The 12,148-nt window shown below is 40.7% G+C and overlaps 1 protein-coding gene across 1 annotated transcript in view; it reads right to left on the bottom strand.

Annotated features, from left to right (window-relative positions):
* The window catches only part of LOC138292718 (cytochrome P450 2D15-like), a 206,552-nt gene that overhangs the window by 178,289 nt on the left and 16,115 nt on the right, over positions 1-12,148 (bottom strand). Inside the window, exon 2 of the mRNA XM_069231449.1 lies at positions 302-473. Within this exon, the coding sequence (XP_069087550.1) occupies positions 302-473 (172 nt within the window). The remainder of the gene's footprint in view (positions 1-301; positions 474-12,148) is intronic.

Raw genomic sequence — 12,148 nt, 5'->3', positions numbered from 1 at the left:
ATACTCTTTTTCAATTAATTACAGCATACACTTGCACAGTTCATTGAATTGACAGTTGTGCGCTCCAATGACATGCAAGTGATCTTTGACTATTTGGGACGTGTGGTTTGGAGAGCCACCCACATGAGGGAGCTTTTTCTTTTAATAGCTTTATATTTAAGCAATCACTACACTTGCAATGCCACTCTTGTTGAAAGTCCTTTTAGCTTGAGGTCAATATAACATTACTAAACTCCCCCATTCCTGATGTGTAATGTGCTTCAAAGGCATATGGTCCTCTTCTTAGTTCATCCATACTAACCCTCGCAATCCTTCCTGAATCCCATCTTCTTCATGAGTGGCATGGATGGGCGGTCTGAAGTATCCTCAGATTTGGTGACGAGGGTCTCCTTGACAGCATCATACCCGTTCACAACCACCAGGTTAATCCAACCCAACTGGAAGCTGAATACATTCCCAAACTTCTTACTTAGCTGGAAGGAACATTGAAAATAAGAAATTAGATCTTTGCCAACAAGACTTACGTTCATTAGAGAAACACGCAGAATATAGACCTGACGATGGGGTACCTTTCAAAAGTGTAACAGACTCTTACTCACATGAATATACTAACCACAAAGGTATAGCACTGTTTTATTACTCAACACCCAAACGGATTGCGCCAGCTTCCATTATGAGAGTGCCAGAAGAGTGCCAAGCTCACTCAATATACAAATCACAGTACATATTCATAAATCTAACATGAAAAAGCCTTGATGATAAAAAAAAAGTAAAGTACTGCATAAAAATCAATTCAAGGTTCATTTTTGGGAAATTTGAATAAATGTGCAATCCATAGAGATGTACATAATAGGAAAATGTATTGTTTTAATAACGTTCTCATAAAACACTCTTTCAATAAGAAAAGTTTTCAATATCCATACAAACCCCTTTGTAGGACAACAGTGCAGTACAGCTACAAATAAGTTACTGCTTAAGAAACGCATTGGAGAAGTGGAGATCCTTGCCCACACTACCTCACATGACTGTCACTGATTGGCCTTGTCCTTTTTATGTTAGCCAACTATTCACATTTTATGTCAAGACCCAACCCTCATTTCATGCTTAAAGTTTGCCCATGGCCAGTGCTAAAGCATGTTCAACTGATCAAACAGAGCTATGAGTACCATGGTATGGGGTGAGCATCAAACTCAGAAATATCTACCCTCGTTGGCATCATGGTCAATTTAATGCATTTCAGGGTTAAATACTGAGGACACATAAGGCTGCGGTTTGCAAAAACATTTGACAATTTGTGCTATCCCTAATGCTTACAATCACCTCATACATTTTAAGTCACCAGGTACCAGACAGTTTTGAATGAGCCAGAAATTGCGGTATGATACTACTAGTTATGCTTTCATGAATATTCACTGCTCTTACCAAATAACAGTGGAAACCCAAGACCTGTTTTCACTAATACGTCAACATAAGGGAAAGCACTCGCTTGCACTGTGTTATCAAGTCACGCCCAGAGTGAAGGAGATGAATGGTGGGTGAGAGTCTTCTGTCTGACCCGCCTTCTCCTGCCTCTCTCTCTGACCCAATAGAAGCAGAAAAATCCCATCCTCCACCATCCTGTCTGCATGAATGTGATACTATAGAAGCATGGAAAAACACACTAAAACAAAGACTGCAAAATATGAATTGAAAAACAACTACTTTTAAAACGTACATCTATAAGTACCTCCTTACAAAGCGCTTGACATGCAGCTAAACCCACCACATAGCAAGTGCCATCAAAATCCTAGAACTTGAGTCAGGATACTATATTAGCCTATTTTTTTTAAATGGGGGATTGCAAGTTTGGCTGGATTTAGAAATTTTAAACTGGCCAACATTTTGTAAGGAGATATTTTATACTGTAGATATTTTTGCAGTGGATGTGTCAAGTCTACATTGCTGAAGCCTGTGTCATATGGAACTGATATGGGAGACACAACAGAAGGGCATGGAGTAAACATAGAGTTTTGAGAGTATGTGAATTTTTAGGAGAGAAGCATCTCTTTTGAGCTGGGGCTTCCAGAGAGAAAAGGCAAGAAAGTAAGTGTTAAAGGGAGGGAGGTGGTGCCAGGTTAAGTGTGGCAGAGGTGTGGCATCTGGTGTGAAGAAGTACAAAGGTTCCCTCCCCAGGAGGACAAGCGAAAGCACAAACAGCAATTTTGTCATGAGATCCATTTGCAAGAAATGTGGTTGTAAAAAAAAAAAACAATGTGAGTTTCATTACTGACGAGCTTGTTACTCTCACATAAATCAAACGATCTAAACGTGTTCACTGTTCAACCTTATCTGGTCTTTTCATTGGCAAAGGAGACAAGCCATTTCACAGGTGGTCTGTGCAGATGCACACAACTGGTAAGGAAACCCTTCCCTACTTATGAGATAACACGTATGTCGGACTTATTGCAAATCCTTCGCCAAACCCTGAATATCTGAATGAAGAGAGAAGCTGTGACAAAAGGTCCAGCAAGTTCCCACCGAGTCTTGAAATCATCAGAGCCACTAGCAATATCTAGGAAAGGGCTAGGTCATGTTGGGACAGAAAGGGTGAATCCATGCCAGATTCTTTGGAGTGTTCTTGGAATAACTGCGGAAAAATCATTTATATGGTCAATGGTTATCCTGAAAGTTTTTGCATGTTGGGCTAGAATCTGGTGGATAGTGGTAAAAGTGTGGCACATGTAGTTCAGCGTGTTGTGTTCTTGTAGACACATACAGTAAGGTGTATTTGTTAGGGGGACGTTATATGGCTAATATGATAAATAGTGTTGCCTGCTCTTACATACAATAATCTTACATTAGTGAGTTGATGTAAAGTACATGTTCACCGAAAAGGATAATTGAGAAAACATCGACCTCAAATGTCACTTAACTCTATGAACTTACACATTTAAAAGTCACGTTCAGTTCTCACTTGCAACAGGCATCAACTCACAACTGGAGAGTTGAGCTGGAACCATCACTCAAATCTGACTTTAATTATAACACTCCTGACAAAAGAAAAGGGTAAAGGAAGTCTTCCCACCAATGGGGAGCAGTTTCTCTTGACATAACAAACATGTGCCTTATACAGTTCCTTGTCCATGTGCCATCTAGAAAGCTGTGCATATTATCCATTCTTTGCTGCTTCATTTGCGCGCTCGTTTTAGTGATGTTTTGTTGACTTAAGATACTTTAAGCATTTTTATCATTTTACCGATGTGACTTTCTTTGATGACCTCAGTATCAAAAGGCTATGTTACATCACGTCTTCCGATGTCATCGGTATGCCAATTCCCTCCTTCCTAAGGGTTTTGAAAACGTGAGAAGAAAAAGAATTACAGAACATGGATAGCTGACGAGCCATGTCCCATAGCCTTTCAGAATTTGAGATATGCATCGTCGTGTTGCCCTCACTCGAATGCACGGTCATTAGTTATTCATAGCTGCCAAGGTTTCAGACTGCTCTGCGTGACATTGTGATAAGTGTAATTATGAGTGACATTTTCACAACCATGAGTGACACTTTCTCGCGAGCACACATCAGGCAATGAAAACGAGGGAAATATACAAATATCAGATATTTCACCCTTCTGAGCAAGGAGAAACCCTAAGAAGATCTTAAAACTGCTGCAAAACACCAGAAACGGAAGGGCAGTAAGTAGCATAGTGCCCTTGTAACCTGATCATACTTTTAAAAAAACGTGTAGGCATGATAATAAAGAAGCCTTTCACACGCAGTACTTTATTAAAGTTCTGTGCACATATGCAGAAAACATTTTCATACAAAATGTTAAACAGGGATGGAAACACTGTATAACAGCTGTCAGTCGCGTTCTCATGATATGGATCCAAAGACTAGAAGACTCTCTAGTGACTGTATCCATAGTTGATCTTGTCAGGCACTGTCTGTGAGTGCCCAGGCTGCGGGGACGGGGCCAGGTGGGCTGGGTCTGCTGCGTGATCTTGTGCGTCATGATGATTGATGCGACCCGCCAGTCATTGACTCCGACTAGTCTCTAAGCTGCTGTGGGGACCTGGACTGAGACGTTGAGTTGTGCGGAGAGACTCTGGTGGGAATCGACACAGATGAACGAAAAATCTATTTTATCTTGGGGGGGCCCTGCTGCTCACACCACTGCAACTCAGAGTCAGGCTGTGGGTGGCCGGGGCCACTAGCTCAGCTGTGGCAGCCCAGCAACGACCAGAGTGTCAGCCACGGGCCAGCCGTCCACAACATTCAAATCCGGACCCGACGACTGGCGGCACCACCACGGGCCGCCGTCTGGGCCTCCTGTGGGGCCCACTACTCTGAAATGCCTTAGAACCACATCTGATGCATGATAATTGGCTGGGCTGGTTGTTGCTAATCTCCAAAACAGAATATCTAGAATAATGCGGCAGGGGTGGGGGAAGAAGGTGTAACTGTGCTGGTATTTGATGTGTTTCTTTTGTATGATTCGTGTTCCAGTGCCATGAATAGCCCTGTTCCCGGAGTCGAATGGCTCAAGGCCGAATTTCTTCAATCTTAAAATTATTCTGGCAATCATATTCTGTAAACACTGCAGTCTGTTAAGGACTTGGTCTGACATGCCATAATGAATCCTATTTTCATAATCTAGATGACAGTCAGTAAAAGGATAGACAGCAGCTACTAAGTAGAATGTCTTAGTTTATGTCATAGGAAAAACCAGCACCTGAGTACTAGGGACAGATTAACTCACTGGGTTCAAACATAATATATCACCCAAAAAGGCAATCCAATTTCGTCCCAATAGCTTTTGAATTGGTTAAATTGAGATTTAAAATGTACACAGATGCCAAGCTTGTGTCAGTCGACAGGCCTTGTTTGGTAGCCTAAGGATCAGCTGGGTATCATAGCTTTCATAAAATATTTCACACCACAGGTATGAAGACGTTTAGCTAATGGTTTTAAATAAAAGTTAAAAAGGAAAGTGCAATGGCTGAACCCTGAAGGAACAACCAATTCTAGTCTAGAAGATGTACAGGAGTAATAGTCAGCAGTGGTGAATAGGTTAGAAAAAATCCTACAAGATCAGGGTATCACCAAATCTGTCTCCATCCTAAGATTGTGTACTGTAGATAAAGACCACTGATTCTGTGATGATGGCAGAATGAAATACTTCCCAAAAAGAATAAAAAACTATAGGTATCTCAAAAGAAAATTGGAGTTGAGCAGTAATAGTACAGTGACTTCTCTGAGATATGGCAAAAGTGGAATCAGGAAAAAATTAGAAGGATTTGCCATGACCAAAACATTTTTGTTTTATTCAGGCAATAGTACGTTAAAGTTATCCGAGAGCACTCTTAACATTGTTAAGAAGCCTCAAGGAGGATCCAAGCACATCATTTGGGGCCTGATTTAGAGCTTGGTGGATGGGATACTCCATCACAAACATGACAGACATCCCATTCGCCATATTACAAGTGCATTATATTCAGTAGCATTTGTAATATGGTGGATGGGATATCCATCACGTTTGTGCTGGAGCATCCCATCTGCCAAACTCTAAATTAGGCAATTTGTCTTTCAAAGTTTTTGCAGGGCACGATCAAGAAGCAGCACCCCCATAGGAATATCTGGAAAATTAGCATCAGAAAGAAAGTTACAAAGGGAAAAAGAGAGCAGACAAGGATGTTTACAACCAGCAATGACAGATCTTCCTAATTTGCATAATGTATGCAATTGGTTCATGTCAAATGTCCCCAAAACATATAACACCCATGCCTGCATACATGGCTCTTAAATTTATATCTTGATGTGGAATAATGGTGAAGCCATCTCTTTTTTTCATGTACAGGTGTGGCTCTAATTCATGTACGACAAGTCCACTATAAGACATATTTTTGGTAATGCACAACAGCTCAGTGGTTCAGTCTGAAATGTTGTAAATCTGTTCTATGGTTTTAGCTACTGGCCAAGTATTAAAACGAACAGCACACAGGCAGTGTATTGGTTACTGTGAATGAATATCCACTGTTGTAAAACAGAATGAATATACTTCAGAAACAGATGATAATAAAGATTTTCAGCCGCAAGGGTAGAGATGGAAACATTATCTAGTTTATAATCACATGCAATAAAGACAACCAAATATTAACCAGGGCAAGTCTGAAAGCAAGGAAATCAAAGTTCAGTGTGGCAGGATTAAATAGGGATGGGTTTATTTGCTTTTTGAGGCTATGCACACTCACAACATAACGTGTAGCACTGGTATTAATAATACATGTCTACAGTAATCCACAATCACAACGTGAACGTGCAGCATTGGTATTTGTAATACATTCCTACACTAATCTACACTCACAACGTGGACGTGCAGCATTAGTGGTAATAATACATTCCTACAGTACTTCACTGCCCACTTCACCACCTGAAAGCCAATAAGTTTGAAATAAACTTTGCCAAGTGTTGTGCAACTCCCAGCAAACAGGGTCACGTAGCAAATCCAAGTTCACCAACAAATAAATTCATATTAGCAAAGCAATAAGGGTGAATGTTCAAACAGATTCCAATTGCGCCAGGTCGTTAATATTTAACTCTCAAAATAGGGAGCATTTATTCAACACACTGCCATAGTACTAACACGGTGTCCGCACAAGACAAACACCTATGTGACAAGTAACAATCGATTCAGTTGGAATTAAAAGGTTTTCTTCTGTCTAAACGGTGGTGGACAAAGTAGTGAACATGATCACACACATATATGCAGAGAGTGAATGGCATTGCAACAATGTGAAATGTCAAAAATTGACTAAACATTGGTCTGGTAGGCAACACAACACTAGGAGTAGTTTCAAATTTAAACAACAAGGTAAATCGATTTTGCCTTAGAAATGGTATCCTAATGCTAAATGGTCATCCAAAGCATCTCGAATCATCATCCTCATTAAAGGCTGTGGGCGTTTGCCTCCAGCTAATGAATCGAGGAAGCTGACAGTTCTGGCGGAAGGAAAAGAGATCTAACTTGCAAGGATCCCAATTCCACATTAGTTCCTGAAAGACATATGTTTCCAGGAAGCAATTACTCTAGTCTGTCAGGATCTGGCAGTCAGAAAGTAAAAATAAAAGTCTCGGAACATACATCAGCTAGAACAGAAAGCCTTTCTGAGGCAAAAAAAGAACCTTGTAGTCTCATCTAGGCACAAATGTTTAACGTATTGGACATCTTCCATGAAAGTTTCCATATTTTAAAAGACACATTGTTCAATCGTGTAAACAGCTAACCATTTCCCTGTGAATAACCCTACCAGCTAACCTGAGCTCTTTATTGATGGAGAGATCCGACGAGGCTCAGAGGATCATATTCATGTGGTGGAAATGTCTACCCCCGCTCTCCACAAGTGGGAGGGTGGATCTGGATTCCATGACCCGCTCTCATGAACAACTGCAATTCTGTTCTGCAATGTTGGAAAAGCACTGTGCGGATATGGAATGTTTAACTTCCCAGGGATATTGCCTGAAAGAACAGAGGCAGTTGTTCCACTCCTGGGTTTTCAAAAATCCACAGCTGCCCCTGTTCTTCTTTTAGTTGTTGCCCCCGCCTCCCAAACCCTTGTCCATTCTAACTCCATCATTATACTGGGAGAAAATGGAAATTAGGAAGCAATAAAGACGATGACGGGTGGGTAGAGACAGGTGGACACGTGGCGGCTGTCTCAGGGCACCATCATCTGGATGCCAGACTGCAACTAGAGAGGCTTCCAGTTTGCCCTTTTTCTCAGGTAGAATGACAACCCAAAATCAAAATGTCATCTTATACTGGACTTAGGAGTGGGCGAAGATTTAGAAACCTTTAAGGGGGTGACAAGGAAGGAAAAAGAGGCAGAGGTGGCTGTGGAGGGTCGTTACTTAACCTATATAGGCTTCAACTTTGAGCAATACACTGGTGTATTTCATAGCACCTTGAGAATGCAGACACATTGAACATTCTTATTAGCCCAAGATTATTTAAGTAGATTCCCCAACCATACTAAGCAGCCTGTTGAAATAGTTGAAAAAATCAAACATATTTTAGACATGTATATGATGTCAACAGCCTGGCATATGATGGAATCAATAAGGATGGTATTTTATGTTCTGGCACAGAAATTCTGATAGGCTTTTAACTGGCAGATGAACCGTATTGGGCATGAAGTCCTGGAGGTTTATTAACATTTTTTATTTTTTGGCATACGATTTTCAATTTCCCTGTTTCCTACTGCAGCACAATGTTTCAGATTCGCACTGCACACTGTACAGCTCAAATATATTTGCTTGCTTGGAACTCAGGATTTTGTTTCAGATGCACAATTGTCTTTTTTATGGGGGCAGACTTTACAATACTTTATTAGTTCTCTTTCATAGCACTCAGCATTCCCTACAGCTTTTAGCCAATATAGTAATTAGGTTGTAATCTACAGAAAATACACTTATATCGATTTTTGAAAAATTGTCTTGTAAGAGACCCTACATAAATACTCCGTAGACGTTCAGAACCTAACTGGAACATGCGACTTGTATGAATCTATTTTCCTAGACCTGATTTGGTATCAGAGCATAGTCTGTCCAGAGACCTGTATGTCTAGTATTCATTATGTCTACAAGTAAGGCCTATACTGGTATTCTGTACAACAGCCTGTGTTTTAAAGCTGTGAGATCCAGTCAGACGCATCAGGGAATTAATTCATCCGCACAAAATATATGACAACGGAATTTGCCCTTAATCTGTTTGGAAAGTGCCTGTATCCTGTAGGAGCAAATTCATAGATACTGAAGGGAAACGTTTAACCCCATCCTGGTAGGATAGCACCACCACCAAGGTCTCAACTGCTAAATGAAGGAGTACTGAATAAACGATGCTGGATATGTGAAGGAGCCAGGTTTCACTGTTAAAGTTGTCTTTACTTAACCCTAAGGAGTTTTCTTTATTTAAAGGGTTGATAGAGCAGGGTTAAAACATCATTTGGATGAAGAGCGAGGGAACAGGTCTCAATCATCCTTTTTAGTATAACTATGCCAACATGTTTTGGTCCTTAATGTAAGCCCATAAGGAATGTTGGCCCTTCATCAAGCCAAAAAGAATCCCTACTATTCGAACTCTGTCTTTCTACATGCAAAAGTAAGTCTTATTTACTCTTCGTTTACTAAAGAGATTTATATCAACCTCATGTGTACCTAATGTAAATCATCCACATGTAACATTGGGAAAATGTGGAATTTGGAATTGTATTCTCTGCATTATGTTTTACAGTCAGACAAATGTCTTTAAAATACATCCTTCAAGAAATCTGTCCATTGCTCTTTAAAAATGAGGTCCTTTGTTGGATTTTGTTATTTTAAGTAGCTGGGTGTTTGTGGCCATTATCAGTTATATATTCTATTAACCTGCAGCACCTTCACGTTTATTTCCTACTTTTTTTTAAGTGTGTGTGAAAACACATAGCATGCCCAGGCAGACGTTCACTTATTACCACTTCCCATAGTGTCATACAGTTGGTTGGGGGCTTTAAAGGTCTATTTTCTAAGTGCTGGCTATGTCTTTCATGGGCAGAGGGTGGGTTCGAAGGCAGTTGTAGCAACAGAAATAACACTAGGAAGTTGGTGAAACAACGTCCATGGAGACTAGAATTAGTAAGGTAAGCCCACAATTGTTCTACCCAAGGATCCAAGCCTTGATACTGCATAATGCCCGTTCCATTTCATATCGAAATTAAAAAACTCGCTTTTAAAGAAATGTTACCCGGATTAAAGAGGGGCTTTCATCTTTTGTATTCCAAGTTACTGTAGAGCATGAAGAAGTGATTTTGTAATTAACACCTACCAACCAGCAATGGTCAGTTTCCCATTTTTCTCCTTCACAGTCTGTTTCTATGATATAAATCTCACACCACTTCCCAATGCTTACTGGAATATTCTTCAAACACCCAACAAGACATTAAAAAAAATGAAATGAATGGAGTACGTGAATAAACGCTTGTATAAATGACCCACCTCTTTTAACAGCAGTGAGGCCACCTTTTCAGGAAACCATCATGTAGTGCCACTCATTAATACATCTCCATTGATTTTAACTGTTCTGCTGTCATATATATCTACTTTAGTGAACCATACATTGTTTTCCTGTATTTACGTGAATGGCATTAACTAAACTAATCAATTTTCCATAAGAGATTAAATCCTCGACTTCCAATGTATCACACTCTTAACAAGTCTATATCGTGCCCCTATTACGCGTGCACCCTAAGTAACCTTGAAGAAATATCCTCTTAGTTAACCTTTTTCATAGTCTAGAAAGGGATTCATTTATCTACTTCAATGGGATTTCCCTCTTAGTAAAGCTACATCAAACTATCAAAAATAGATTGTCTCCAAAGATTCCAGTGGGACCAGCTGAATAGAAAACATTCATTCAGTCAAATTCATGCAGATATAAATGTTTATTTTGTATTGATTTTAATGACAAAACCCTCCTAATAAACGGTCAACGCACTCAAGTGTACCAGGTCCATCCATGAGTTGCTCATCCACGCTTTGTGTGATCAACCGCCCCGTATTCTTCAAGTTTGTCACACATTTTGTGACCTGTCCTTTTGCCTGCACTCTGCTGGTGCAGGCTGCCAAATGTCTCACCATTCACTGCTCACAGCTAGCTGCCTGGAGGGTTACTTTGAGCGGTCAAGCAGCGTGTCCATGTCACACTGTTATAGCAGTTTGTGAGTTCTGAAAGAAGTGCCTGTCTGTGGCTAGCAGAGAGGAGCAGAAGCACAGGAGGGTTCCTGCACAATGCTGCTCAAGAGATATGTTCACCGTCAGAGATGCTGACTGGAAATTTGGGTCTTCCAGTTACACAGCCCTGAGTGTGTGACCCATGGCCAGTCATGTGAAAATGCCCTTGATGTTTGCTTCTTACCGTTTCTAAGTGCACACATATTTTCACCTCAGAGGACAGAGACATAGGAAGAATATAATTTGCCCAAGGTCAAAGAGTTTGGTTGGAGAACCAGATCATGATGCAGTACTTCATGTTACCAAGGCATTTATTTCTCCACAATATTATATTTTAGCTGTAAGACGATCAGAGTGGGCACTGTCTGCCCACCATAAGCTTTTCATACTAAGAGTGTTTCAAATGTATTCTACATTTCTCCCAACTTTGCACCACAAAAAATTAGGAGACCAGAATGAATTCCAAAGCAAGACGTTTGTCAAAATGGGGACATTGGGATTAAAATCAATGCCTCCTGGTTTCACAGCATCCAGCTAGTGCACTAGACCACAAAAAGGGTTGCTGTGATTCTGATGGAAAGGCCAAGGGACCATGTTTTCCAGAGAAATGTCACTGTGTTGTGGGATGTGCCCAGATTTATAAAGCAGTGTTTATTTACACAATATACAGATAAAGTGGTAAAGCCAGGATTAGAAGTTAAGACTAGTAGTGGTGTCTGCCCACAGAGTAAATTGCCTTTCTTATTAGGGGGCCTGTCAAGCTAGCTTTAGGTCTAGCCTACTAAACATCAAATGTCCTGTCTGTTACAAAACATATTGTTGGCTTCCTAAAAACATAAAGGGCTTTGGAGCCCACCTGCTGCTTGCCATTGGTTGGCATTCCTGCTACTCTCATTTGCCTGCCACATATTTGTATCCCAACTTGTCATTTTGTGTTCATCTCTCCCACAGAGCATAGCATTTTTACCATCTCTTTTGCTTACTTCTGCAACTCGCTATTCAAAAGCTACTTTTTTCTTTTATTTTAAGCACTCCATAGCAGTGCATGTGTTTTCCAGTAGTTTCTTATATGTACTTCTCTCTGCCTGAAATCCGTCTAAATGTCTGTGGAATGTGTGCTTCTCCCCACCCGCTCCATGTTCCGTTCACCCACATGTACTTCCTCTGTTTCCCTCTCATCTGCCCACTTCACATTGCTCTCTCAGAGTTGCCTCTCCTCCCCTACTTACTACCGTCTGGTTTGTGAGCACAGCTGTTGCCTGACAATTATGAGAGCATTAATAGAGAGCGGCTTTGGCTCCACCCACATGTTGCGAGCAGGAAGTACATGTTTTGCTTGGGCAGACGTGTGCTTCCACACAAAAAAGTGCATGCTCTCCACACTGCTGTGATCATTTTGCT

This window comes from Pleurodeles waltl, chromosome 4_2 (assembly GCF_031143425.1).
Source record: "Pleurodeles waltl isolate 20211129_DDA chromosome 4_2, aPleWal1.hap1.20221129, whole genome shotgun sequence".
NCBI classification, from domain to species: domain Eukaryota; kingdom Metazoa; phylum Chordata; class Amphibia; order Caudata; family Salamandridae; genus Pleurodeles; species Pleurodeles waltl.
This window is presented reverse-complemented; position numbering and strand designations above follow the sequence as displayed.